This window comes from Gorilla gorilla, chromosome 13 (assembly GCF_029281585.2).
Source record: "Gorilla gorilla gorilla isolate KB3781 chromosome 13, NHGRI_mGorGor1-v2.1_pri, whole genome shotgun sequence".
Taxonomy (NCBI): domain Eukaryota; kingdom Metazoa; phylum Chordata; class Mammalia; order Primates; family Hominidae; genus Gorilla; species Gorilla gorilla.
In genome coordinates this window covers 31,342,595-31,368,492 of record NC_073237.2, presented here as the reverse complement: position 1 = coordinate 31,368,492, position 25,898 = coordinate 31,342,595, and the positions used below count along the sequence as shown (strand labels likewise).

At 52.9% G+C, this 25,898-nt stretch overlaps 1 protein-coding gene and 1 long non-coding RNA gene across 5 annotated transcripts; one reads left to right on the top strand and one right to left on the bottom strand.

Annotated features, from left to right (window-relative positions):
* LOC129524763 (uncharacterized) lies at positions 1-9,052 on the bottom strand. The gene is made up of 2 exons (XR_010130177.1): positions 8,423-9,052; positions 1-314 (listed from the first exon to the last, which is right to left on the bottom strand). It is a non-coding gene; the product is annotated as an uncharacterized lncRNA (long non-coding RNA).
* On the top strand, positions 7,917-25,714 carry AQP7 (aquaporin 7). 4 transcript variants are annotated; one of them, XM_055351737.2, is made up of 8 exons: positions 7,917-8,198; positions 9,286-9,336; positions 15,478-15,595; positions 23,571-23,694; positions 24,123-24,260; positions 24,469-24,587; positions 24,798-25,015; positions 25,433-25,714. In XM_055351737.2, exons 2-8 carry the CDS (start codon positions 9,311-9,313, stop codon positions 25,509-25,511), a joined length of 822 nt encoding a protein of 273 aa, XP_055207712.1. In that variant the 5' UTR covers positions 7,917-8,198; positions 9,286-9,310; the 3' UTR covers positions 25,512-25,714. The 4 variants fall into 4 exon arrangements, with proteins under 4 accessions (XP_055207712.1, XP_030870747.1, XP_055207711.1 ...); XM_031014887.3 differs by having other exon boundaries at positions 25,374-25,714; XM_055351736.2 differs by having other exon boundaries at positions 9,258-9,336; positions 25,374-25,714.
* The last annotated feature ends 184 nt before the right edge of the window (positions 25,715-25,898 follow it).

Sequence of the window (25,898 nt, the reverse complement as noted above, 5' to 3'; positions counted from 1 at the left end):
TTGTAGGCTGAAGAAAATGTTTTAATATTGATACATCAGGGCCGGCATGGTGGCTCACACCTGTAATTCCACTTATTTGGGAGGCCGAGGCGGGTGGATTGCTTGAGCTCAGGAGTTTGAGACTAGCCTGGGCAACATGGAGAAACTCCGCCTTTACAAAAAATACGAAAATTAGCCAGGAGTGGTGGCAGGCACCTGTAATCCCAGCTACTTGGGAGGCCAAGGCAGGAGAATCGCTTGAGCCCAGGAGGCAGAGGTTGCAGTAAGCTGAGATCGCACCATTGTACTCCAGTCTGGGTGATGGGAGTGAAACACTGTCTCAGAAAAAAAAAAAAAAAATTAATATATTTGTCTTTATACCAATAGTTGTAAAACAGAATTAATTATTACTATTATTATTATTTGCTGGAAGAAGAGGCCCAAAAGGGCAAAAATGCCAAGGGCACATATATCTAAAAGAATGGAAAGCATTGGGAGCTAAATGATAAGAACTTATGAACCCAAAGAAGGAAACTGCAGACACTGGGGTCTCCTTGAGGGTGGGAGGAGGGAGAGGAGCAGAAAAGATAACTATTGGGTACTGGGCTTAATACCTGGGTGATGAAATAATCTGTACAACAAACCACCATGACACGTGTTTACTATATGTCAGACCTTCATGTGTGCCCCCAAACCTAAAATTAAAAAAAAAAAATTGAAAGCAGGATCTCAAAAAGATAATTGCACACCCATGTTCATATCGGCACTATTCCCAACAGCCAAAAGAGGGGAGCAACTCAAGTCCAGGGCTAGCTGAATGGATAGACAAAATGTGGTACATTCATACAATGGAATATTGTTCAGCCTTAAGAAGAAGGAAATTAGCTGGGCATGGTGGTGGGCACCTGTAATCGCAGCTACTTGGGAGGCTGAAGCAGTAGAATCACTTGAACCCAGGAGGTGGAGGTTGCAGCGAGCCAAGATTGTGCCACTGCACTCCAGCCTGAGCAAGTGACAAGAGCAAAACTCCGTCTCAAAAAAAAAAAAAAAAAAGGAAGGAAATTCTGACACGTTACATGGAGGGAGCTTTGAGAACACTATGCTAAGTGAACTAAGCCAGGCACAGGTAGACACACAGTGTATGGTTTCACTTATATAAAGTATCTAGAGTAGTCAAACTCACAGAGACGGAAAGTAGAATGGTGGTTGCCAGGAGGAGGAGAAAGGGAATTGAGGAGTGGTTTAATGGGTATAGAGTTTGTTTTGCAAGATGACAAAGTTCTGGAGATTGTACAACAATGTGAATATACTTTCCACTATTGAACTCTACACTAAAAAATAGTTAAGATTGGGCTGGGCGTGGTGGCTCATGCCTGTAATCCCAGCACTCTGGGAGGCCGAGGTGGGCAGATCATGAGGTCAGGAGTTTGAGACCAGCCTGACCAACATGGTGAAACCCCGTCTCTACTAAAAATACAAAAATTAGGTGGGCGTGATGGGGCACGCTTATAGTCCCAGCTACTCGGGAGGCTGAGGCAGGAGAATCACTTGAACCTGGAAGGTGGAGGTTGTAGTGAGCCGAGATTGAACCACTGCACTCCAGGCTGGATGACAGGGCAAGACTCACCAAAAAAAAAAAAAAAAAGTTAAGACCCGCCACCCCCCAACCAAAAAAAATAGTTAAGATCACTAAGTTTATGTTGCATTTTTTACCACACACATACACACACACACAGATACACAGATGCCAGGCTGGGCGCGGTGTCTCACATCTGTAATCCCAGCACTCTAGGAAGCCAAGGTGGAAGGATTGCTTGAGCCCAGGACTTTGAGAATAGCCTAGGCAACAAAGTGAGACCTCGTCTTTACAAAAAGAATTCAAAAAATAGTTTGGCATCGTGGTGTGCACCTGTAGTCCGAGCTACTCAGTGAGAAGAAGCTGAGGTGAGAGGATTGCTCAAGTCCAGGAGTTTGAGGTTGCACTGAGCCAAGTTCACACCACTGCACTCCAGCCTGGGTGACAGAGCGAGACCCTGTCTCTAGGAAAAAAAAAAAAATGCCAAGGGCCTATGAAAGTCCTAATGTGCCCCTAGGGTGGAGAGGAGACCGCCCAGAGATGGAGCCTGAGGGAGGTGGAGGCAGAGGGGCTATGCTGTGGGAAGAGCCCTTAGCGGTGAGTGTCTCCCTCCGTCCATGCTCCAGCCTTCTCTCTCCTCCCGTTCAGGGAAGCACTGGGGCATCCTCTAGCTGGGCTAGGAGCCAGGACACCTGGGTTTGACTCACGCTAGCCCTTGGGCTGTCCCAAAAGCAGAAGAGACAGTGTCTGCTCACCCAGCCCAGCCTGGCCCAGCCTGCACCCCAGGGACCAGTGCAGGCGTGGGAGGGTTCTCCATCAACCCAGGGAGAGGCCCAGTAACTAGGGAGTTGCCACTCTCCCTGGGGCCCACATGTCCCACCAAGCCTTCCTGGCTGAAGCTTAATGCCCGTGGGTGCCGGTACCCCAGACCCTGACCACACAGATCTCTGCACAGGCCCTTGCTGCAATCACTGTGCTCCTGGAAAGCTGCCAACTGAATCCCACCTTCCCACTGGCTCACCTGGACATTTCAAAGCTGCTTTCCTGCTGAAGGGAGGGGCTCATTGTGAGCATTTCCTAGGGTCTTTGCTCCCTGTTTGCCCTTAAGGGGACAACTATGCATAGAGAGGCCTCAGGATTTGGGCAGAGATGAGGGAGTGGGGAGGGTCTTTCAGGGAACGGCTGGCCTTGGCCTATGTGGAGGCAAGCAAGGAGGCTCTTCCATCAGGGAGTCCCCAGCGTGAGTGGGGAGACCGGGCAGTCACACTACACTGGGGCTACCTCCTTTCTCTGGCTGAGCAGGAGAGTGGAGAGAGTGCAGCTTGCCCGGGGGAAACTGAGATGGGCTCCCTGCCCGCCCTAATCCCCCTGTTCCCGACCCACAGCCCCTGACCAGATCAGATAGGGCACGTTCCTGCATGGAGCTGCTCACTTACTGGGACCGTGCTGACGCAGGCAGGGAAATATTAACCTGGAAGAATGGTCGCATGTTCACGTGTGCACAACTTGGGGAGTGTGTGTGTGTGTGTCTCACTACAGAGAGGCTTCCACGTGCAAGACCAGACACACATAAGCAGATGCATGTGTGCGCACATACACACATACACAACACACACACACACACCTGTCCAACCACACAGGCACATGCTCACATATAGGTATATACAAAGACACAAATGCTTCTCACACATGCAAATTTCTTCAGTGTTGTCTCCCTGGCTGCTTCCGTTAATAAGACCCCTCTTCCTTCAGGAAGCCTTCCCTGATAGCTCCAGCTCATACTAGAAAGTGACAAGTCTGAGCTCAATCCCTGGTTTCAGATGCCAAGTTAGGCAGCTCCATATAGGCTCTTTTAGGATGGAGTAGGCCTAGGTTGGAATTCTGGGTTCTCGACTTCAGGGGATCTTTGCCCTTGGACAAGTGGCTGTGCCTGATCCTGTCTGCCTTGGTCTCCATCTGCTCCGTCCTGAAGGCCCATGGATGATTCTGAGAAGGATGAGAGCCTGGGCAGGGGGCGAGGGGGAGTTCTGGTAATTGGTGGGTGTGAGAGTTAAAGACCTTCCTGGGTCCTGCCTGTGCCCTTGCCCCTCCCCAGCCTTGCCACCTAGTAGGGGAACCTGGTCTCCTTGGGGTGAGCCAGAGCCCTGGTCTGGATGTTCTAGTTCTAGGTGATCTTGGGCAAGTTGTTACCTTGCTCTGAATCTGTTTTCCTACCTGAAAAATGAGTTTGGAAGGAGATGCTTACTTGGGTGGGGCTTAAGTGTCTTTTCTTTTTGGGGCATTCTGAGAACCTTCATGGCTTCAGATGATTCGAGAGAGACCAGGGCTCCTTGAGGGACCTACCCTGCCCTCCTACCCCCACCCCTGCGCCTGGAACCAGAGCGGCTCCTTCCTTGCTTGTTTATACCACGGGCTCCTGAGTTATGCAAAGGATTCCGTGGCTCGAAAGAGTCGGAAAAACCACAAGTGTAAAGCAACGTGATGAAAAGCAGTTTTTGTGGTAAGTTAATCCAATGGCATGTTGATTGAAACAAATAATCAAAATGTTTAGTTTTTGTGTGTGTGTCAACACTTTGGGGGACATTCGGGGACAGTTTTTAGCACCTTTAGTCATTTTTGTTTCTTCATTCTGATATTTTAAAATTTCGACTTGCATTTTTATCCTTAATTGAGTTTCAGCCAATTGTGTTTATCCCATGTTGTTCATAATAGAGAAGTGTTGGGTCCGTTTAAAATTGGAGACAATCTAAACGCTCATCAATAGAAGGATTCCTTATTATATAACCTCCATCAGGTGGAATGCTGTACAACAGGCATGAGGTGGACATGGACCTACTGTCATAGAAAGATATTCTTAACAAATGTTTGAATGAAAAAAGTATTTTAGACCAAGCGCGGTGGCTCACGCCTGTAATCCCAGCACTCTGGGAGGCCGAGGCGGGTGGATCACCTGAGATCAGAAGTTTGAGACCAGCCTGGCCAACATGGTGAAACCCCATCTCTACTAAAAATACAAAAATTAGCTGGGTGTAGTGGCTCATGCCTGTAGTCCCAGCTACTCGGGAGGCTGAGGCAAGAGAATCACTCGAATCCGGGAAGTGGAGGTGGCAGTGAGCCAAGATTGTACCACTGCACTCCAGCCTGGGTGACAGCAGCGAAACTCTGGCTCAAAAGATAAAATAAAATAAAAAAGTATTTTGTTTTATTTTTATATATTTATTTATTTTGAGACAGAGTCTTACTCTGTCACCCAGGCTGGAGTGCAGTGGCTCCATCTCAGCTCACTGCAATCTCTGCCTCCTGGGTTCAAGTAATTCTCCTGTCTCAGCCTCTTGAGTAGCTGGGATTACAGGCACCTGCCACCATACCTGGCTAATTTTTGTATTCTTAGTAGAGATGGGGTTTCACCATGTTGGCCAGGCTGGTCTCGAACTCCTGATCTCAGGTGATCCACCAACCTCAGCCTCCCAAAGTGTTGGGATTACAGGAGTGAGCCAATGCACCCGGCTATATTTTTATTTGCTAAAAATAAGACTGTGTGTGTGTGTGTGTGTGTGTGTGTGTGTGTGTGTGTGTGTGTGTGTGTAGGTCCTGGACAGTCACAGTTTAAGCATCAAGAGGGCCTGAGTTTAGACCAAAGGTATACCAGGTATAAGGTTGTGGCAAATATTGTTTCTTTGAAATTCAAATTTAACCGGGCATCTTATATTTTATCTGGTAACTCTACTCAAGCCCATCCTATGAAGAAAGGACCCTGGGTGTCCCCTCCCTCTCTGCCCCCCAACTGTCTCCACTGGCTCAGAGACCTAGAGACCCCCTGCCGCAGGCTCTGTGGAGACTAACATGCTTCACAGCTCTGACCCAAACTCCCACCTTGGTGGCCCCTTTAGCTGCCTCTCTTCTCTCTGCAGTTGAACTTTCTGCCTCCTCAGCCTCTGCTTCTTCAGTGCTGTTGCCACCCTCTATCCCCACCAGCTCATCCAGGCAGTTGTCTGCAAACACCTGCCTGGCCAGCCCCTCCCAGCACCCAACTCTGGGGCAACAGCCCCCTACTGGCTCCCATCAGCCTCTGGGCAGCCCTATGTCTGGGTTTCCAGCTCCTTCCCCACCCACTCCTTCTTCGTCATCCTTCTTCCCCAGAATCCTGGCCCTGGCCCTTGCCTCACTCCCTGTGCTTCTTGGGCAGCCCCAGCGACTCTAGTGCTGAATGTCCAGGGGCTGATATCTCCTCTTCTCTTTCTCCAGCTAGACCCCTCTCCCCAGCCCAGGCCCAACTGCGCCTCTGCCTGCTGGATGCCCTGGGGCCTCAGGGACCTCAGGTTGACCCTGTTGCTCTTCTCTTTGCTTAGAACCCTTCGCAGGCTCCTCAGGCCCTCGGGTTAAAGTCAGAACTCCTTGGCCTGGCTGACAAAGCCCTTCATGGTCTATCCCTGCCCACTTCCACAGCCCTCTGCAAGTCACTTGCAGCTCCCAGGTTTTCTCACAATCCCATCAAGCTTCAAATGCCACGGTGCCCCCTCCCCCTGCTCGTTTTGGAAAACTCAGTTCCCATGTCACCTCTTCCAGAAGACCCTTGTACCCCTCCAGCTTGGGATAGCCCCGTCTGTATTCCTTCCAGCTTATCTGGTGTGTCCTAAGTCACCTGCTGCTTACCTGTCTCTGCCGTGAGACAGATGGGACTGTGTCTTCTCCACCTCTCAGTCCCCAGGGTCAAGCCCTGTAAAAGAGCTTAGAGCCTGATCTCTGACCCCAGCATGGATCCCAATTCCCTCCCTCACCAGCCTGACACCAGCCCAATCCAACTCTGCCCAAGTGCTGACCTCATCCAAGACCCCAGATCCACTTCTAACATGACCTCATCCCAGCCCTGGGAGCACACATGGGAAAGGAAAAAAGGCAGGGCTCTCCCATTTCCAGGCGTGCACCCCTCCCTTCCTAAGGAAGAAAGGCTGAATCTCGAGCCTACGTAGAATCTGCAGAGGGAGGCCGGGCGCAGTGGCTCACACCTATAATCCCAGCACTTTGGGAGGCCGAGGCGGGTGGATTACCTGAGGTCAGGAGTTCGAGACCAGCCTGACCAACATGGTGACACCCCGTCTTTACTAAAAATCCAAAAAAACTAGCTGGGCTTGGTGGTGCATGCCTGTAATCCCAGCTACTTGGGAGGCTGAGGCAGGAGAATCACTTGAACTGGGAGGCAGAGATTGTGGTGAGACAAGACTGTGCCACTGCACTCCAGCCTGGGCGGAGCGGGACTCCGTCTCAAAAAAAAAAAAAAAAAAAAGAATCTGCAGAGGGAAGTTAGTGCCTTACAGAGGGCTTCTGACTAGGAAGCCCCGGGACTGCAGCCGACCCCTTCCTCTCCCTGCCTCACCCCTGCAGAAAGATCTGCAGAAAAAGCTGGAAGGGGTGGGAGGGTGTGTGCAGGGGTGGGGACTGGGGCTATGCAGGTTCCAGACCTGGTCTTTGGCACCCTCTACAGGACAGTTCCATTCCCAGACCTGAGCTTTGGACAACTGAATCCTATGCCCCTTCCCACCCATGGAGCCTGGTGCCGGAAGTTCCCAGGACTTACCCACCGTCCACCACGCCACGTAGCAAGTGTCCTCAGTGTCTGCAGACCAGAAACAACTCCCTTGTGTCTCAGCACTGGGCCACCTGCTGAAACCCCAAACTGCCTGCCCCATTGTTTGAGACCCAGTCAGGCCTTGGCTCCAAAAGTCCTCTTGGACTGCCGCTGGCCCCCAGGGTCTCTCCTGACTGCACCTCGGTCCCGGAGCTCCCACGCCGCTGGGCCCCGAGCCCCATGTTCCCGATCCAGCTCTGGGTCCTTTATGGGCGCCTTGCTGGCCTTTCCTAAGGGAGGTGTTTTCCCGAGGACAGGTGGACTGCTCCTCAGACTAGGGGCCCTCGGAGGGCCAGGCCTGGGCTTCTACCTCCTCTCGCAGGCTGGTGTTTCTCTGCAAATATGGCTCGTGTGTCCTCCTTCCTCTCAGACTGGGGGCCCCTGAGGACTGGGCCTGAGTTTCCCTTTCCCCCTTCAGAATGGGGGTTCCCTGAGGACTGACCCAGGGCCTCCCCCTGTCCCCTCCACCTGGCTGTTAATCTCCAACACTTCCACCTCCAGTCCTATTCTGCACAGCTCTCCCCAGCGCTGGGGGCTCAGAGGCCTCTTCAGCCTTCCCCAGGGCTGGGGCTCAGGGAGGGCTTCCTCAGGCGCTGGCCCCAGAGTCAGGCTGCACATTGGCTTGGAGGACAGGCCTTTCCTCTGGGACTGAGAGGCCCAGAGTGCCCACCCAGAACTCCACCTCTGACCTCACAAAGGCCTGCTTCAGAACTCGGTCTCCACGGCACTGCTGGCCGGACGAGGGATGTTATTTTGGGCAGTGCATCTGGACTTGGTTCAAGTGGCACCAGCCAAACCCCTGCCTTACTGACCTCTCCCCTGGAGGAGCAGGATCAGCGCTCGAGGCCGCCCTGGGAGAGCTGAGAGGCAGGCTCTGGACTGGGGACACAGGGATAGCTGAGCCCCAGCTGGGGGTGGAAGCTGAGCCAGGGACAGTCACGGAGGAACAAGATCAAGATGCGCTTTAACTGAGAAGCCCCCAAGGCGGAGGCTGAGAATCAGAGACATTTCAGCAGAGTGAGTGGGGCTCCAGGCAAGGTGGGGATGGGGCGGCCTCCTCAGTGCCCAGATCTGGAAGGGCCATTCCCTGGGTACCATACATGGAGGAGGTGACTGAGGGATTGTTTGGGGAAGGAGCCCTGGCTGGGAGTGGAAGTCCTGGCTTTCTTGTTATGGTGCAGTCCTGTGTTGCTGTGTGACACAGGCACATACACCCTCTCTCTGGGCCTCAGTTTCCTTACCTGTAAGTTGGTTGTTGGGAGGACCAGCGGTAGAGCAGAGATGGCAGGGATGCGCTGAGCTGGGCTGTCAGCAGACCATGGGGGTGGGACGAGGAGACAGCTGAAGACCACCGGCAGTGGACCACAGGGGGAGGTGTGCAGGCAGGAGACGGGTCAGCTGCCGGCTTGCTGGAGTCGTTCCTCCCACGGAGTCCCCTCCTGAGGGGCTGGAGCTGGGGCTGGAGGGTTTCGGCAGTCAGGGCTGGAGATTAGAGTCTGTGCTGGAGCTAGAGGGAACTGGGCTAGAGAATCAGGAGGACAGACAGGGTGAGGGGACTTCGGGCTACCTTCATGCTGTCAGTTAGAGATAAAGATAGAAGTACAAAGGGGAATTTTTGGGCGAGGTACACGGGTGAAACGAGTTTTCAGGGCCTCATCCTGTGTGTTCACCTTCTGTGTGTGTGTGTGTGTGCATGTGTGCATGTATGTGTGTGTGCAGGTCCTGGACAGTCGCAGTTTAAGTTAGCAGCAAGAGGGCTTGAGGTTAAAGGTATAGCACGCAAATATGAGGCTGGAGCCACTGAGTAGAGGCTGAGGGCATCTCCACAGTCCAAAGCCGGGCTGCAGACAGGGAAGGTCAGCAGGAGCACTGGAGGGTCTGGCCTGGGGTTGGGGTCCTGGGGCCAGCATGGGTGGGGTGGGGCTCCAGGGCATCGCCTCATTGGCTGAGCACCGCTCCTCCCTCCCTGTTCCTTGGCTGGGTTAAGGGAGTGGCACTAGCAGGAGCTGCCCCAGGGCTTCTCCCCTGGGGACCAAGGTCTGATGGAAGTGTGGGGCCAAGTTCTGTGTCCTCCAGCCCTAGTGACCTCTCTTTGGCTCCTCAGCATCTACAAATCTGAAAGACAAAACATGGTTCAAGCATCCAGGCACAGGCGGTAAGTACCCCACCCTCTTCTCACCCTCCAGCCCCCTGTCCTCCACCCAGCCCACTTCAGTGCCCTCCCTGCTCCATCCTCAGCCTCTCCCTTGGGGCCGCTGTCCCCCATCGACCTCCTCCTCCCCACCCACCCACTCACCTCTGAGGTCCCAGAAGAAGAGCATCTTCCACCTGTTGCCTGGGCTGGGTCCTGGGGTGAGGGGAGGCTCAGAAATACTTGGATGAGGGTCAAGGCATGCAGGTGGCCTTCAACTTAACTGCACTCAGCACCTCTCACCCTCTCAGGCTCAGCTGTCTTTGGGGTGAACAAGAGCCAGTCCTTGCAATGGCCAAGGCCCAGCCTTGTTAGCTTTCTGGCCTCCCCACTCCAGCCCCCTGCTCTCCCTCCTCCAGCCACACTGAGTTTCTTTTTAGGTTTTTTTTTTTTTCGAGATGGAATCCAGTTCTGTCGCCCAGGCTGGAGTGCAATGGCACGATCTTGGCTCACTGCAACCTCCTCCTCCTGGGTTTAAGCGATTCTCTTGCCTCAGCCTCCTGAGTAGCTGGGATTACAGGATTACAGGCACACACTACCACACCCAGCTAATTATTATTATTATTATTATTTTGGTATTTTTAGTAGAAATGGGGTTTCGCCATGTTCGCCAGGCTGTTCTTGAACTCCTGACCTCAGGTGATCCACCCGCCTCGGCCTCCCAAAAGGTTGGGATTACAGGTGTGAGCCACTGCACCTGGCCTCACACTGACTTTCTTTGCTTTCTTCAAACATGCTGAGAGTCCTCTGGTGACTAGTCCCTCCACCTGAGAGGCTTTCTGCAGCTAACATACAGCCCACTCTTATCTCCTTCATGGCTTTGCTCCAAGGCCACCTTCTCAACAAGGATTACTCTGGCTGCCCTATTTGAAATCACACCCCATCTCCAGCCCCTGCACTCCCAATTCCCCTCTCCTTGCTCTGTTTTTTTCCATAGGAGCTGGTACCTTCGCTTATACAAATGTACTTACTTATTACATTTCATTGCTGTCAGCTCCACGCAAGCAGGGATATTTGCCTGTTGTACACTTGCATGGAGAGAATGAATAGTGCCACTCTGTTGACATCATTGCCTCTAGCCTATGTCTCTCTCCAGGGCTTTAGATCCTGTTTCTAGAGACCCACTGGTGTCTCACAGGCAACTCAGCTCCTACATGGAAACAGCCTCCTCTGCCCCCTGCAAGTCCACTCCTCCTGTGCTCTTGGCTCAGTCAGGGGTCCTCTTCTCAGTTGCTCAAGCCAGAAGTCAAGGTCATGTCCTTCATACTTCCCTCTCCCCCATGTCTCACATCCAGTCACCAATCTCCTAAAATATCTAGAATGTGCACAGCTTCCACCATTCTTTCTACCACCGCCCCACTCCCCCATGGCCATGTCAGGCCACCACCCGCCCATTCTTCAAAACCCCCTTCAGGCCTCACCTCCCATGCCTTCCCTGAGCTCCCCAAGTCCCAGGCTGCTTCTCTCTGGTGGTGTTGCCATTACCCATCTCTTCCATTAAACAGAGTGACCCAAGGGTGGAGAGTGGGTTTTGACTTTGTATCCTTGGTGCTTGACTCATAAGTAGATGCTCAACAAAAAAATTTTTTTTTTTTTTTGAGACGGAGTCTTGCTCTGTTGCCCATGCTGGAGTGCAGTGGCATGATCTCGGCTCACTGCAACTTCTGCTTCTTGGGTTCAAGCGATTCTTATGTCTCAGCCCCTCCCCCCCAGCTGGGATTACAGGTGCCTGCCACCATGCCCAGCTAATTTTTTTTTTTATTTTTAGTGGAAATGGGGTTCTGCCATGTTGGCCAGGCTGGTCTTGAACTCCTGACCTCAAGTGATCCACCTGCCTCGGCCTCCTAAAGTGTTGGGATTACAGGCATGAGTCACCATGCCTGGCCAACAAATGTTTGTTGAATTAAGAAATGTTGGTTAGCAGGTTGAATTGTTGGCTCGTGGTTAGTTGGATAGTTTATGGTTGGCTGGTTGATTAGATAATTAAATGAGTTAATAGCTGGTTAACAGGAGAATCAGTTAGTTGGTTTTTGATAGGTTAGTCAAAGGGTTAGTAAGCCACCGGGCGTGGTGGCTCATGCCTGAAATCCCTGCACCTTGGGAGGCTGAGGCGGGAGGATTGCTTGAGTCCAGGAGTTTGGGACCAGCTTGGGTAACATGGCAAAACTCCATCTCTACAAAAAATAGAAAAAAATAGCCGGTCATGGTGGCATGCTCCTGTAGTCCCAACTACTTGGGAGGCTGAGGTGGGAGGATCACTTGAACCCTGGGAAGTCTAGGCTTCAGTGAGCTGTGACTGTGCCACCGCACTTCAGCCTGGGCGACAGAGTGAGACCCTGTCTCAAAAAAAAAAAAAAGAAAAAGAAAAGAAACAGGCGTTAGTGAGTTGTTAGCTATTTAGTTCCTTGGTTAGCAGATTACTTAGGGAATCTGGTTGGCTGTCAGTTTCTTGCTTTGTAGGCTGGCTTTCTTGGGCCCCTCTTCTTAGTCTGTACCCTCTCCTTGAGCTCTCTCATCTATGCCCATGGCTCAGATGACCATCTGTGATTTGCTGTCCTCCAAATGTGTCTGTAAGTGAGACCACATGACCAGCTGCCTCCTCACTGCGGGCTCCTCACACTCAACATGCCCAGAAAGGGCCTCCTTGTCCATTCTCCCGCAGCTTCTCTGCTGCGCCCCACACTAGTCATTCCGCTGCCCCAGCCAGGACCTGAGGGCATCGCTGAGCTGCCCCGCTCTCTTCCCTCTCTAACCGAACACCAAGCCTGTCAGCTTGACTGTGCTCTTTTGGCCATTGGCGCTGCCATCTCTGTGGCTCAGTCTGCCGCCACTTCTCCACCCATCTGTGGAGAAGCTGATGCTCACCCTGCCTCCACTCCACTTCCTCCATCCTGGCCTCCACAGGGGAGGCAGCTCTCCTGCTGAAATACTCCACTTGGCCCATGGCCCTCTGGTAGAGTTCAGACTCCCTAATGTGGGCCATGAGGCCTTCTGCCACCTGGCCCTGGCCCCTCTCTGCCCATCTCATGCCAACTCCACTCCTCCGTGGCCAGCCTATTCCTGCATATTGGATACTGCCTTAGCTGCAGGCCTTTGCACATGCCAGTCCTACACCCAGAATGATCCCTGCCTCCCTGGAGGCTCCTTTACCCGCCAGCCTTCTTTTCTTGACCTAAATTTCCCTTTCTCTGGCAGCCTCCTACCCCCTCCTCTAGGCCATTCACTTCCTCCACATGCTCCACGGTGCCCACTCTTTCAGCTGGGGCAGTGCTCATCACACTGCATAGTAATTGCTCAATTGATTGCTTTTCTTCCCACGGGCTGGATCGTACCAGTGTCCTTTACTGCAGTGCCTGAACATTCTAGGCATAGTAGATTCAAGAAATCTTGAGTTCATTGGCTGGTTGGTGGTTATCTGTTGCTTACTGTGTCTTACCTGCTGTATGGTGATGAGGAAGGAGCCAGGCTTCCAGGATTCTCTTGGTGTTCTTGGCTTTCTGCTCTGTCCACTTCTCTCTCCTCTTCTGTGGTTACCTCCAGCATGGGAGCTGGGATTGGATGGGCGCCAGTGGAGGGTCACCTCGCCCTGCTAGGGAGAGCAGCAGCATTCCTCAGGGCTCCTAAATTCCCCTGACCTCACAGCAGCAAAAAGTAAGCAGAGGGAATGAGAGATGTCCAGGAATGGAATAAAACATCTTCCACTTTTCAGCTGAGACCTTCTGTTCATAGCTCACCCATCCCAGTCCTTGCTCTATTCCTTACCCCAGAGAAACAAAACCAGGGAGGAGTAGATGGAGGGGGATGCAGAGTTGCGCGGATAATCCACTGGCCCCCATCCAAATCCAGCTCCCATGCAGCATCGTATAGGGGTCTCATTATCCCATGACCAGCCTCCTCAGCCCTGAAGAAGAGACCCTACCAATGCAAGCAGCAGCCCAAAGGCAGTCCTGGGAAGGTATCATAGAGGCAGGGGAGAGGTAGACAGAGCAGGGAGCCAAGAACACCAAGGGAATCCTGGAAGCCTGGCTCCTTTCTCATCAGCACACAGCAGGCAACAACCAGCCAATGAACCAAAGATTTATTGAATCTACTATGCCTACTATGTTCAGGCACTGCAGTGAAGGAAACTGGTATGATCCCAGCCCTTAGGAAGAAAAAACGTTAATTAATTATTAATCAAGCTTTTTTTTTTTTTTTGAGACAGGGTGTCGCTCTGTCACCCATGCTGGAGTGCAGTGGTGTGATCTCAGCTCACTGCAACCTCTGCCTTCTGAGCTCAAGCAATCCTCCCACCTCAGCCTCCCCATTAGCTGGGACCACAGGCATGCACCACCACACCTGACTAATTTTTGTATATATTTTTTTTATAGCGATGATGTTTTGTCATACTGCCCAGGCTGGTCTTGAACTCCTGGGCTCAAGTGATCAGCTCGCCTCGGCAAGTGCTGGGATTACAGGCGTGAGCCATGTGCCTGGCCTAACTGAGCAATTACTATGCAGTGTGACGAGCACTGCCCCAGCTGAAAGAGTGGGCACCGTGGGGCATGTGGAAGAAGTGAATGGCCTAGAGGAGAGGGTAGGAGGCTCTCCCAGGGAAAGGGAAATTTAGGTCAAGAAAAGAAGGCTGGCAGGTAAAGGAGCCTCTGGGGAGGCAGGGGACCATTCTTGGCGTAGGACTGGCATGTGCAAAGGCCTGCAGCTAAGGCAGTACGTGATGTGCAAGGATGGGCTGGCCAGAGGAGTTGAGGGGCTGGTGTCAGCTTCCGGGCATGCAGACAGTGAGATAGCAGAGTGACTAAGGCCACACTTAGCTGTATCTGTATCCCTCTTCTTCCTCTTTTTTTTTTTTTTTTTTTTTTTTTTGAGATGGAGTCTCGCTCTTGTTGCCCAGGCTGGAGTGCAGTGGCAAGATCTCAGCTCATCGCAACCTCCATCTCCCATGTTCAAGCGATTCTCCTGCTTCAGCCTCCAAAGTAGCTGGGATTACAGGCATGCGCCACCATGCCTGGCTAATTTTGTATTTTTTAGTAGAGATGGGGTTTCTCTATGTTGGTCAGGCTGGTCTCGAACTCCCGACCTCAGGTGATCTGCCCACCTTGGCCTCCCAAAGTGCTGGGATTATAGGCGTGAGCCACCGGGCTCAGCCCCTCTTCTTCCTCTTTATCCTCCAGGCCCACCCCGCCACCTTCCCCAAACTCCAGTCCTATACCTCTCCCTATACGCAGATTTGGGACCTGTTACTCACCTGTTTCATCTACCTTTCCATCTACCCGTGCACTTAACTAAATATAAATCAAGTGCCAGGCCCTTTGGGAAGCTCTGAGGATCTAGTTGGGAGTAAGACAGATTCCCCAGTTTTCACTCATTCAACAAATACTTATTGCACATCTACTATGTGCCTGGCATGGTGCTGGGCACTGAAGATACACCAGGAAGTAGATCCAGTCCTTCCTTTTCTCCCTCCCTCTCTCTTGGTCATTCATTCATTCACTCACTCACTCACAAACCTCTGTTTGCACTGACCTGGTTGCATAGCCTGGTGCATTTTGCTGACCCCTTCATTTTTGACAGAACCTGGCGCATGTTTCAGTGCTCAGTGCTGTTTATAGAGCTCGGCAGCAGACTTTGTCACACCTCATGCTGTTTGTAGAGTGCCTCACTGTTGCCAGGCCCTGGCCTGTGACCCCAAAGTTCTGGCTCTAGCAGATAGGCAGACGGACAGATGGACAGACATAGACAACTGAGCTCCACTTTCCAGCCTGCTCTCTCCCACCCTGCTTTTTTCCGGAGGCTTGTTGGCACCGTGGATTGCACTTTCAGCTCCCCACCTGCCCATCTGCAAAGTGGCCTCATTGGTGTGCCATTTTTACTGGTCCAGTCCCAACTAGAAGGGGCACGGCCTGGCCATCTACCCCAGTTCCTCTCCATGTCCCCATGGCTCTCAAGTGTCTCCAATTCCAGCTGTCCCAGCTGCCCTGCGCAAGAGGAGGTGTGTGTGGCAAGGCTGCTGGGTTACCTATTAACTCAGCTGTGAGTTGAAGAGCCGATGGGCAGCAGGCAGACTTGAGTCTCCTTTCTGTCCATGGGCTCGGGCCACTGTCTCAGGTCCACCCGTGGCTCCAAAATGGTCTCCTGGTCCGTGATAGCAAAGATCCAGGAAATACTGCAGAGGAAGATGGTGCGAGAGTTCCTGGCCGAGTTCATGAGCACATATGTCATGATGGTGAGTGGGTGGGCAGCACGAAGTGGGTGGGGCTCCGCCAGGGCCTTCCATGACCCCCTCCCCATGCTGACCCCATGGGTCACATTGTCCATTCCTTGCCTCTGATCTGGGAGCCTGGGGAAGCAGCAGAGGAAAGTAAGGAGGGGGGGCTTTCTCATCAAGTCTTTTTGGACAGAAAGGGCTCATAATATGTAGGGGTCAAATGAAACCATGCACTGGGGTATCCGCGGCACGGCTGGAAATGGGGAGAAGGGAAACCCAGGATAAAGAGATTGAAGAGGCCCAGGTGCGGTGGCTCATGCCTGTAATTCCAGCACTTTGGGAGGCTTAGGCAGGTGGTTCACCTGAGGTCAGGAGTTCGAAACCAGCCTGGCCAACATGGTGAAACCCCGTCTGTACTAAAAATACAAAAATTAGCTGGGCATGGTGGCAGATGCCTGTAATCTCAGTTATTCAGGAGGCTGAGGCAGGAGAATCACTTGAGCCCAGGAGGCGGAGGTTGCAGTGAGCTGAGATCACACCATTACACTCCAGCCTGGGTGACAGGAGTGAAACTCTGTCTCAAAAAAAAAAAAGAGAGAGAGATTGAAGAGAAATTTGATGATCGGGCTCTCAAAATGAATCCAGAGGGCAATGGGCGATGTTGAAGGCTGGCAAGCAGGGGAGTGACATGATCAGATTTGGGTTTTAAAGGTAATTTTGGGTGCAGTGTGGAGCATAAGCAGAACAGGCAAGGCTGGCAAGAGGGAACCAGTTAAGAGGCTGTTTTTGATCTGGGACAGAGAGAGGGTGATGACTGGTCTGGGGTTGGAGAAGAAAGCACATGTTTGAGAGGGCTGTGGAAGATGGAATCGGGGAGACTCTGCCAGCAGAAGATGTGGGCAAAGCGCCGATGAGCTGTTCTGGAGCACGGGGCCCAGCACAGGGTGAGAGGCGAGATGCCTGTGGGGAAATCCAGGAGATAGTTAAACACAGGCAAGGGGCTGGAGCTCAGGAGAGGTTTGGTCTGGAAGGAAAAAGTTGAAGTTCATCACAACACAGGTGGTGGTTGTCAACACTGTCCAGAGAGAGTGTACAGAAAGAGAAAAGGATGGGTTAAGGACAGAGCCCTGAGGAATGAAGAGGGGCATGCAAAGGAGCCTGAGAAGGAACGGTCAGAGAGGTGGGAGGAGAACCAGAGCAGACTGCATGACAGAGGGGGGCAGTGGTTCCACCAGGAAGAAGCCGTCAGCAGTGTGGGCAGCGGCAGATGGGCCACGCGAGGTGAGCACTGGCAAGAGGCCTTTGGGTTTGGCAACGTGGAGGTTGCTGGTAACCTTGACAAGGGCTCTTCTTTAGTGTGTGATTGGGACAGAATCCAGACTGCAGGCGGGATGTGAGGTTGCTCCCTCTCCACCTGCTTCAGCCCTGCCACTTACCCCAGTGAGCCTCTGCCCTTAACGTGACTGTAGCCATGTTTATTGCATCTTATGCAGGGTCCAGGGTCTAGAAAAAGAAGGGGCAGCCTCTGGGAAGGGAGGCAAAGGCAGCCAGGTGCATGCTAGAGGAAGGTGGGGTGAGAGAGGCTGTTTGTGTGTGTGGTGGGGCCCATGGAGCTCAAGGGAGAGAGGAAATCGGAACACCAGGGTTCTTAGCCTGAGTCACCAGTTGGCCTTGGGCAGGTCTCTGCATGGCTTAAAGCCTGACTTCTCACTTATATCGTGTAGAATTAGGCTTTCGTGGGCTTTGGAGCTGTGTTTGAATCCTAGCTCTGTTATCTTCTAGCTGTGCGACTATCCACAAGTATCTTAACTGTTCACAAATTTAGCTTTCTTGTTTTTGAGACAGGGTCTCACTCTGTCTCGTAGGATGGAGTGCAGTGGTGTGATCTCAGCTCACTGCAGCCCCCACCTCCCATACTCAAGTGACTCTCTTGCCTCAGCCTCCTGAGTAGCTGGGACTACAGGCGCGTGCCACTGTGCTCAGCTAATTTTTCTATTTTTAGTAGAGATGGGGTTTCACCATGTTGGCCAGGCCGGTCTCGAAGTCCCGAATTCAGGTGACCTGCCTGCCTCGGCCTCCCAAAGTGCTGGGATTGCTGGCGTGAGTCACCTCGCCCGGCCCACAACTGTAGCTTCCTTATTGGTTAACAGGAGCACTAACATCAAGCTGGAGGACTTGTGTGAAGAAGGCCAAGTCTCAGCACCCAGTGTGGTACCCATGTATTGGTCCCTTGTTATTAGGATGGGTGCTGTAGCTGCTCTCTCCTCTCTGCCTCTGGCCCTCCTCTGCTCCTCTCCTACCTCCCCACCTGCTTTGGCTCCTGAGCTGGGAGGACAGCAGTTGGATCCTGTCCCTCCTTAATCCAGGGCAAAGTAATTCACTTATCACAAGACATTCCAGCCCCATGAGGGCTGTTAACCCTTGGAACCTCGGAGGCAGGAGGGTGCGTCCTCTGAGAGCTGTTAGGGAAATAGGCACCACCCACATGCTTGATATCTGCCCACATCTGTGTTTCTCTTCCTTTTGTTGAGATTTTCATTGAGCACCTAATGCATCCCGGGCTCTGTGATGCTAAGCCCCTTACATGCAGCATCTTCCCAAATCCTCGCAATAGCCTGTGAAGTAGGTACTATTATTATCCCAGTTTCACAGATGGGAAAACTGAGGCTCCTTGAGACTAAGCCTTTTGCCCAAGGTCACACTGTAAGTCAAGATTAAATCCGGTGCAGTCTAATATCACAGTCTTTTTTTTTTTTTTGAGATACAGTCTTGCTTTGTTGCAGTGGCGCGATCTCAGCTCACTGCAACCTCCACCTCCCGGGTTCAAGCGATTCTTGCGCCTCAGCCTCTGGAGTAGCTGGAATTACAGGTGCATGCCACCATGCCCAGATAATTTTTGTATTTTTAGGAAAGACGAGGTTTCACCATGTTGTCAAGGCTGGTCTTGAACTCCTGACTTCAAGTGATCCTCCCACCTCGGCCTCCCAAAGTGCTGGGATTACAGGCATGAGTCACCATGCCCGGCCCAATATCACAGTCTTGACCCTTAACCTCTATGCTCTGTCCCTTAGCTTAAATATTGCCAGCTTTTGAAGACTCTGGCTTGTTAATGCTCCCCCAGCCAGGGTAAGGTCCTCACTTTCAGGTAGTTCAAGATGCCTCTCTCAGCCTCAGTTTCCCCATTTATAGAGTGGGAGAAAAATTCTTGCCGTGCAGATTTGCTGTGAGGATTGAAGACAGTAGCACTTGTAAAAGAACTTTGTGAGGTGTAAGCCTATATCGGACATTGTGTTGTTATTTTTAGTTGCCAGGCTGTGCCAAGAAGTGAGGGCTTTTTTGTTTTGTTTTGTTTTTGTTTTAATATATATATAGGAATCTCAGTGAGTCACCAGGGTGAAGGTTTTGCCAAAAAAGCTAGTGTGACCTTGGCCCCATTTATTGCAGCCAGGATGAGGGAAGTGGACTGATCCATGTTGCAGCTTCCAGGGGTGTTGCCCTTGGAGCTGGCCTCCTGGCTGTGGGAGAGAGTTGGATGGGCTGGGCCACATTCACTGATCAGGGAGAGGAGGGGCTGGAGCCATCCGGGCCCTGGAAAACCAGCCATACACGTGAGACATGGGGCAAGGGTTGTAGATCACATGCTACGGGGGCCAAGAGAGCGGCAACTCAGGGCGGTGGGGACTTTGGCTGGCTGCAGAGTGCCAATCTGTGCAAGGCTGTATAGCTGCTGCCACTCCAGCTGACTGTTGCCATGGAGGGTGGAATGCAGGCCAGTGTTGCCTGAGCTGCTCATTTTTCAAGAGAGACGGAAACTTCTGTTCTTCAAAACCAAGTTATCTAACCAAAACCTGTGCGCTGGATGAATTACGTGCATGAGTTGCCAGTTGGCAACCCTGACACAGGGAATCATGTGGGGTTCATTCACTCACCCAGTATTTTATTTTATTTATTTATTTATTTTGAGACAGAGTCTCACCCTGTTGCCCAGGCTGGAGTGCAGTGGTGCGATCTCAGCTCACTTCTCTGCCTCCCGGGTTCAAGTGATTCTCCTGCCTCAGCCTCCCGAGTAGCTGGAATTACAGGCATGCGCCACCACGCCTGGCTAATTTTTTGTATCTTTGGTAGAGACGGGGTTTCACCATGTCGGCCAGGCAGGTCTCGAACTCCTGACCTCATGATCGGCCTGCCTCGACCTCCCAAAGTGCTGGGATTACAGGCGTGAGCCACCGCGCCCGGCCTATGCTCATCCAGTATTTTTAGCACATCGTATTGGAATGGGGGAAAGGCCATGGGGGCCCCTCTGTTTTCAGACCCTCCATGCCTGCTCCAGTCCCTCTACCTCTTGACCCTGCCAGCCTGTCAACCTGTCCTGGCCTCACTCCCCCCTGCACCCCCATCTGTTCCTGTCCTCTCCTGCTGTATCTTATCCTGGATCTGAAGCCAGCCCAGCTCTGGGCTCCCCTGCTTCTGTCCTGGGGCTTCTGAGGGACCCAGTGGGCCCTGCTCAGCTGCCTCTCCCCCACCATATCTGGGCTATTTCACATTTTCTCAGACTTCCCCAAAGCTGCTCTGTACTCTGACTTTTTTTTTTTTTAATCAGCAAATGGCTTGATCTGCTGCTTGACAGGTAAAATAATCAGCACTTCCTGTGTTCAGCTCACCCTCTTGTCCCTCTCACCACCAGACCCATTAACCAGCCGTGTATCCACATATTATCACCCCTTGGCTGGGGCGGGGTCCTCTCCTTCCTGGAGGACCCCTCCACTTCTGCACCAATCCAGCTGTCCAGCCTATTCAGGTACTTTACTCTGTCCTTTTTCTCTGTCCTTTATCTTTAGCCTGTCCCTCTCTCAGCCTATAAACATACTGAAGTTTCTCCACTGAAAACAACACAAAATGAAACATCCCTCCCTTCACCCTGTCAGCCCCTTCGCGGGATCATGTTCTCTCTCCCCCGCTCCTCAGGCGAGTTCTCGAAGAGGAGTCTACACTGGTGCCTTTCAACTCTTTTTCTTTCTTTTTTTTTTTTTTTTTTTTTTTGAGACGGAGTCTTGCTCTGTCGCCCAGGCTGGAGTGCAGTGGCGTGATCTCGGCTCACTGCAAGCTCCGCCTCTTGAGTTCAAGCAATTCTCCTGTCTCAGCCTCCTGAGTAGCTGGGATTACAGGCAAGCGCCACCACGCCTGGCTAATTTTTGTATTATTAGTAGAGACGGGGTTTTGTCATGCTGGTGTTGAACTCCTGACCTAAAGTGATCCATCCACCTCGGCCTCCCAAAGTGCTGGGATTACAGGCATGAGCCACCGCATCCGGCCTGGTCTGCCTTCTTACCCTGTACCCTCTCCTGGGGCCTTCTCCTCTGACGGCTTTGACTTCGGCCCTCATGTCTACAATTCTCCAGGTTTTCTCTTTTATCAACTCTAGAACAGAGTTCTCCAGGGGAAATACAATACAAGCCATCTGTATAATTTAAATTTTTCTAGTATCCACATTAAAAAGGTAAAAAGCAACAGGTGAAATTAATTTTAATAATTAACCCATATATCCAAAATCCTATTTCAAGATGCAGTCAATGTAAAATTATTAGGATATTCTGGCCAGGCATGGTGGCTCACAACTGTAATCCCAGCACTCTGGGAGGCTGAGGTGAGAGGACTGCTTAAGGCCAGGAGCTCGAGACCAGCCCGGGCAACATAGTGAAACCTCATCTCTACACAAAATAAATTGAAAAAATTAGCTGGGACAGGGCGCAGTGGCTCATGCCTGTAATCCCAGCACTTTGGGAGGCCAAGGCAGGCGGATCATCTGAGGTCAGGTGTTTGAGACCAGTCTGGCCAACATCGTGAAACCCTGTCTCTACTAAAAATACAAAAAAATAGTTGGGCATGGTGGCGTGCACCTATAATCTCAACTACTCGGGAGGCTAAGGCAGGAGAATCACTTGAACCCAGGAGTTGGAGGTTGCAGTGAGTAGAGATCGTGCCATTGCACTCCAGCTTGGGCGACAGAGCAAGAAAAAAAAAAAAAATTGGCTGGGTGCCGAGGCACATGCCCATAGTCCCAACTACTTGGGAGGCTGAGGTGGGAGGATCACTTGAGCCCAGGAGATGGAGGCTGCAATGAGCCCTGATCATGGCACTGCACTCCAGCCTGGGTGATAGAGCAAAACCCTGTCTCAAACATCAAACAAACAAACAAAACAGTGGCACAAGAAAGCAAGGCATGCATGGAGCAGCGCAGTTGTTTGGTTTGAGGCCATCTGGCACAGGTAACTGCCTGGATTTAATCCTGGCTCACCATGTACAGGCTGTGTGACCTTGGACAAGCCATTCAAGTTCTCTAAGCTTCGGATTACCCATCTGTCAAGTGGGGGAGAATAATAGTGCTTAACTCGTAAGGTTGGTGTTAAGGGTTAAAGGAGGTGATCAGTATAACTCGCTGGCATGTAGGCAGTGTTCAATAAATGGTTATTATTACTTAGTAGTAATACTATTGCTGAATACAAAGAGTATTGGGGCAGATATGAAACAGGCAGAAAGGATGAAATTTTGCAGGGTCTTCAATGGTGGCCTACTGAGTTTGGACTTTATCCTAGAAGTGGAGGAGAGCCAGTGAGTGAGTCCGGGGAAGACGCGATGGGGTTTTTGTTAGGAAGATCACTCTGGCTGCAAGGAGGAGGCTGGGTGAGGTTTGGGGAGAACGTAAGCAGAGCTGATTGGATGCTGGGGAGGATGGCGAGGAAGGTCTCATTTGCAACATCTGTTTCTGGCTCGGCCAACGGGGATGGGGAACATAGAGTGAGGAGCAGGTGTGCTGTGAGATGGCGAACCTTCAACAGAGCCTGAGATGCCCGCAGAACACCAGGAGAGTTCCAGTGGGGATTTGCAAATAGGGATCCGGCTCCGCCACAGAGATGACGGGAATTTTAGCGCATCAGGCATAGCTGAGACTGTCTACGTGGTAAAAACCATGCCTGAAAAGACCTTTGGAAAATCAGGAGGTTGCTGGAGCCCTTGGAGAGAGCTTTGGTGTCTGTGACATGTGGAAGTGGAAGCCAGATTGAGGAGGGGGTGCGAGGGAAGCGGTGAAGCAGCTGGCCAGTGTGTTCTCTCCTGCAGCCTGACTGAAACAGGGAGGAGGCAACCAGGAACCCATAGCTGGAGAAGGATGCTTGGGCAGGGGTGGGACAGTTTGCTGGGAAGGATGAGACTCCAGTGTGTGGGAGCCGATCAATGGGAGGATGGAAGGTATGGGGGAGATGGAGGCCTCTGCAGAGGGAGAGGATAGCACAGGAGCCAGGGCTGAAGGGAACAGTGGCTCTGGACTGAGGCTAATGGGCCTGAAGGTAGGCCTCTTCCCCTGTGAAGGCGTCATTATCTGAGGAGCCGTGAGGGATGGGCAAGAAGCAGCAGCTTGGGAATGCCGCCTGAGGTCAGTGGAAATCAAGCTGAGGGCAAGACAGTTAGGGCCCCACTGTTCCAGCACTGTTCCAGGAATTGCGGTGGAGTGTGTGTGTGTGTGTGTGTGCGCGCGCGTGTGCACGCATGTGTGTGTGTGCAGGGAGGGGTTCCTGGCAGAGTCAGGCATGGATGGATTTGGAGGTCCCTTGAAGAAACTTCCTTCAGGTCAGCCTGAAGTGTGAGGGACTTTGAGGGGGTGCAATGCATGCCAGCCATCCCCTCCTCGCAGCCCTGCCTCACCCCAAAACTTCAGGTGGGTCTGGGGCTGAGGTGCTTGGATGTTTGTCGTAAGAGCTTCTAACTCTGCCGCTCCACCCGGCTCTCAGTGGCTCAGGTCTGAGAGGCCTCAGCAGGGGCAAGGAGAGGAGGCAGTGAGGAGGGAAGGCTCTGGAGGAAGAGGGTGTGGCAGAGGGTCTTCCAGGCAATGCCAGGGAGGCCCAGGGCATGGGGGTGAGGAGCTAGAACTGAGCTCTGAGCCCTCCTCTGAGGTTGGGGCTTCTGGGCAGGCAGCCCCCTTAGAGGCCCTCCCTTGTAGGTATTCGGCCTTGGTTCCGTGGCCCATATGGTTCTAAATAAAAAATATGGGAGCTACCTTGGTGTCAACTTGGGTTTTGGCTTCGGAGTCACCATGGGAGTGCACGTGGCAGGCCGCATCTCTGGTGAGTGAGCCCAGGCCCTGCCGGACCGGGCAAGACCAGGTGTCCCCAGCAGGCTCTTTCCTGCCCGCCTCAGCCAGCTCCTTTGCCAGCACAGCCAGTGCCTCAGCCTGGCCACCGGGCGGGAGGAAGTCTCCTCTGAACCCCGTGCCTATGACGTGTGTGCCCCAGATTCTTCCTGGGCCCCCCGACCTACCATTTTCACTGGCTGGGTCATCTTAGGCAAGCCATCGCCTTCTGTGTTCCTCAGTTTCCTTGAGAGTGAAACAAAGACGGTGGCCCCTGCCTCACGGGGTGGTTGTGAGGGCTCAAGGAGAGAGCTCTGTCACGGAGCATGCTGTCATACACACTAGCCATCGTTGTTCTCATACTGTTTGTCACTGTTGTTTGTTCTGCTCTCACTCCCTGACACACTTGCCTGCTGCCCGCAGGAGCCCACATGAATGCAGCTGTGACCTTTGCTAACTGTGCGCTGGGCCGCGTGCCCTGGAGGAAGTTTCCGGTCTATGTGCTGGGGCAGTTCCTGGGCTCCTTCCTGGCGGCTGCCACCATCTACAGTCTCTTCTACAGTGAGTGTCCTGCCCAGGTGTCCGCCTCTGGCCTCAGCCGCCTCCTGTGAAATATGGGCAGATTGGACCTCAGTGTCCTGATTTGTAAAAAATAGCTGGGAGAAAAAAGCCTTGGGGATCCCCCACCCTCTAACCTATAACCTCATTTCTGGGACCCCGGTGGGGCTTAGTTGGGGGCAGGTTCGCATGACAGTCTGTGTCTCCGCAGCGGCCATTCTCCACTTTTCGGGTGGACAGCTGACGGTGACCGGTCCCGTCGCTACAGCTGGCATTTTTGCCACCTACCTTCCTGATCACATGACATTGTGGCGGGGCTTCCTGAATGAGGTCAGTGGTCCAGGATGAGTACCCCTCCCCCTGCCCTCTACCCCTCAGGACGGAGCCAGCAGGGAGTCCCTCCGGATAGACAGGACAAGAACTCTGGATGGAGACTGTACCGAGACGTGTCTCTGCTGGTGGGCTTAGGTCTGGGGCACTGCCGAGGTCCCGTTGGTTGGGGAGGGGCCCAGGTGAGCTGCCACAGCATCTGCTCCTCAGGCGTGGCTGACCGGGATGCTCCAGCTGTGTCTCTTCGCCATCACGGACCAGGAGAACAACCCAGCACTGCCAGGAACAGAGGCGCTGGTGATAGGCATCCTCGTGGTCATCATCGGGGTGTCCCTTGGCATGAACACAGGATATGCCATCAACCCGTCCCGGGACCTGCCCCCCCGCATCTTCACCTTCATTGCTGGTTGGGGCAAACAGGTCTTCAGGTACTGCCCCTGCCCAGGCCCATTCCTTTGAGTTTTTCTGTGGGTCCCCTGTGTGTTGAGGGGTGGGGGGTGATGTGAGGGGCAGCACAGGAGGGTCCTGCAGAGCCCCCAGGTGGCCTGGGGAGCAGGAGTGAGTCCCAACATTTCCCCAGGCCAGTACAGATACAGATCCTGCACCTGCACTGAGTGTCAACCCTGTCCCTGAATCGGGCTGAGGCTGACCAGGGCCCTGGGTTGGGGGTGTTTCCTGGGGTAGCCTGGGGATGACTCCTCTGCTCAACCTGTCTTGGCCCGAGGTGGATGAGGGTGCTGTCCTGGGCATCAGCCCCCTCAGCAGGCCTCTGCCTCTTGCCTGCAGCAATGGGGAGAACTGGTGGTGGGTGCCAGTGGTGGCACCACTTCTGGGTGCCTATCTAGGTGGCATCATCTACCTGGTCTTCATTGGCTCCACCATCCCACGGGAGCCCCTGAAATTGGAGGACTCTGTGGCGTATGAAGACCACGGGATAACCGTATTGCCCAAGATGGGATCTCATGAACCCACGATCTCTCCCCTCACCCCCGTCTCTGTGAGCCCTGCCAACAGATCTTCAGTCCACCCTGCCCCACCCTTACATGAATCCATGGCCCTAGAGCACTTCTAAGCAGAGATTATTTGTGATCCCATCCCTTCCCCAATAAAGCAAGGCTTGTCCGACAGCAGTACCCCCACTTCCTGGGGGCCTCCTGTGGTTGGGCTTCCCTCCTAGGTTCTTACAGGAGCTCCAGGGCTATGTCTTAGCCCAAGGTGTAGAGGTGAGGCACCTCAAGTCTTTCATGCCCTGGGAACTGGGGTGCCCCAGGGGGAGAATGGGGAAGAGCTGACCTGCGCCCTCAGTAGGAA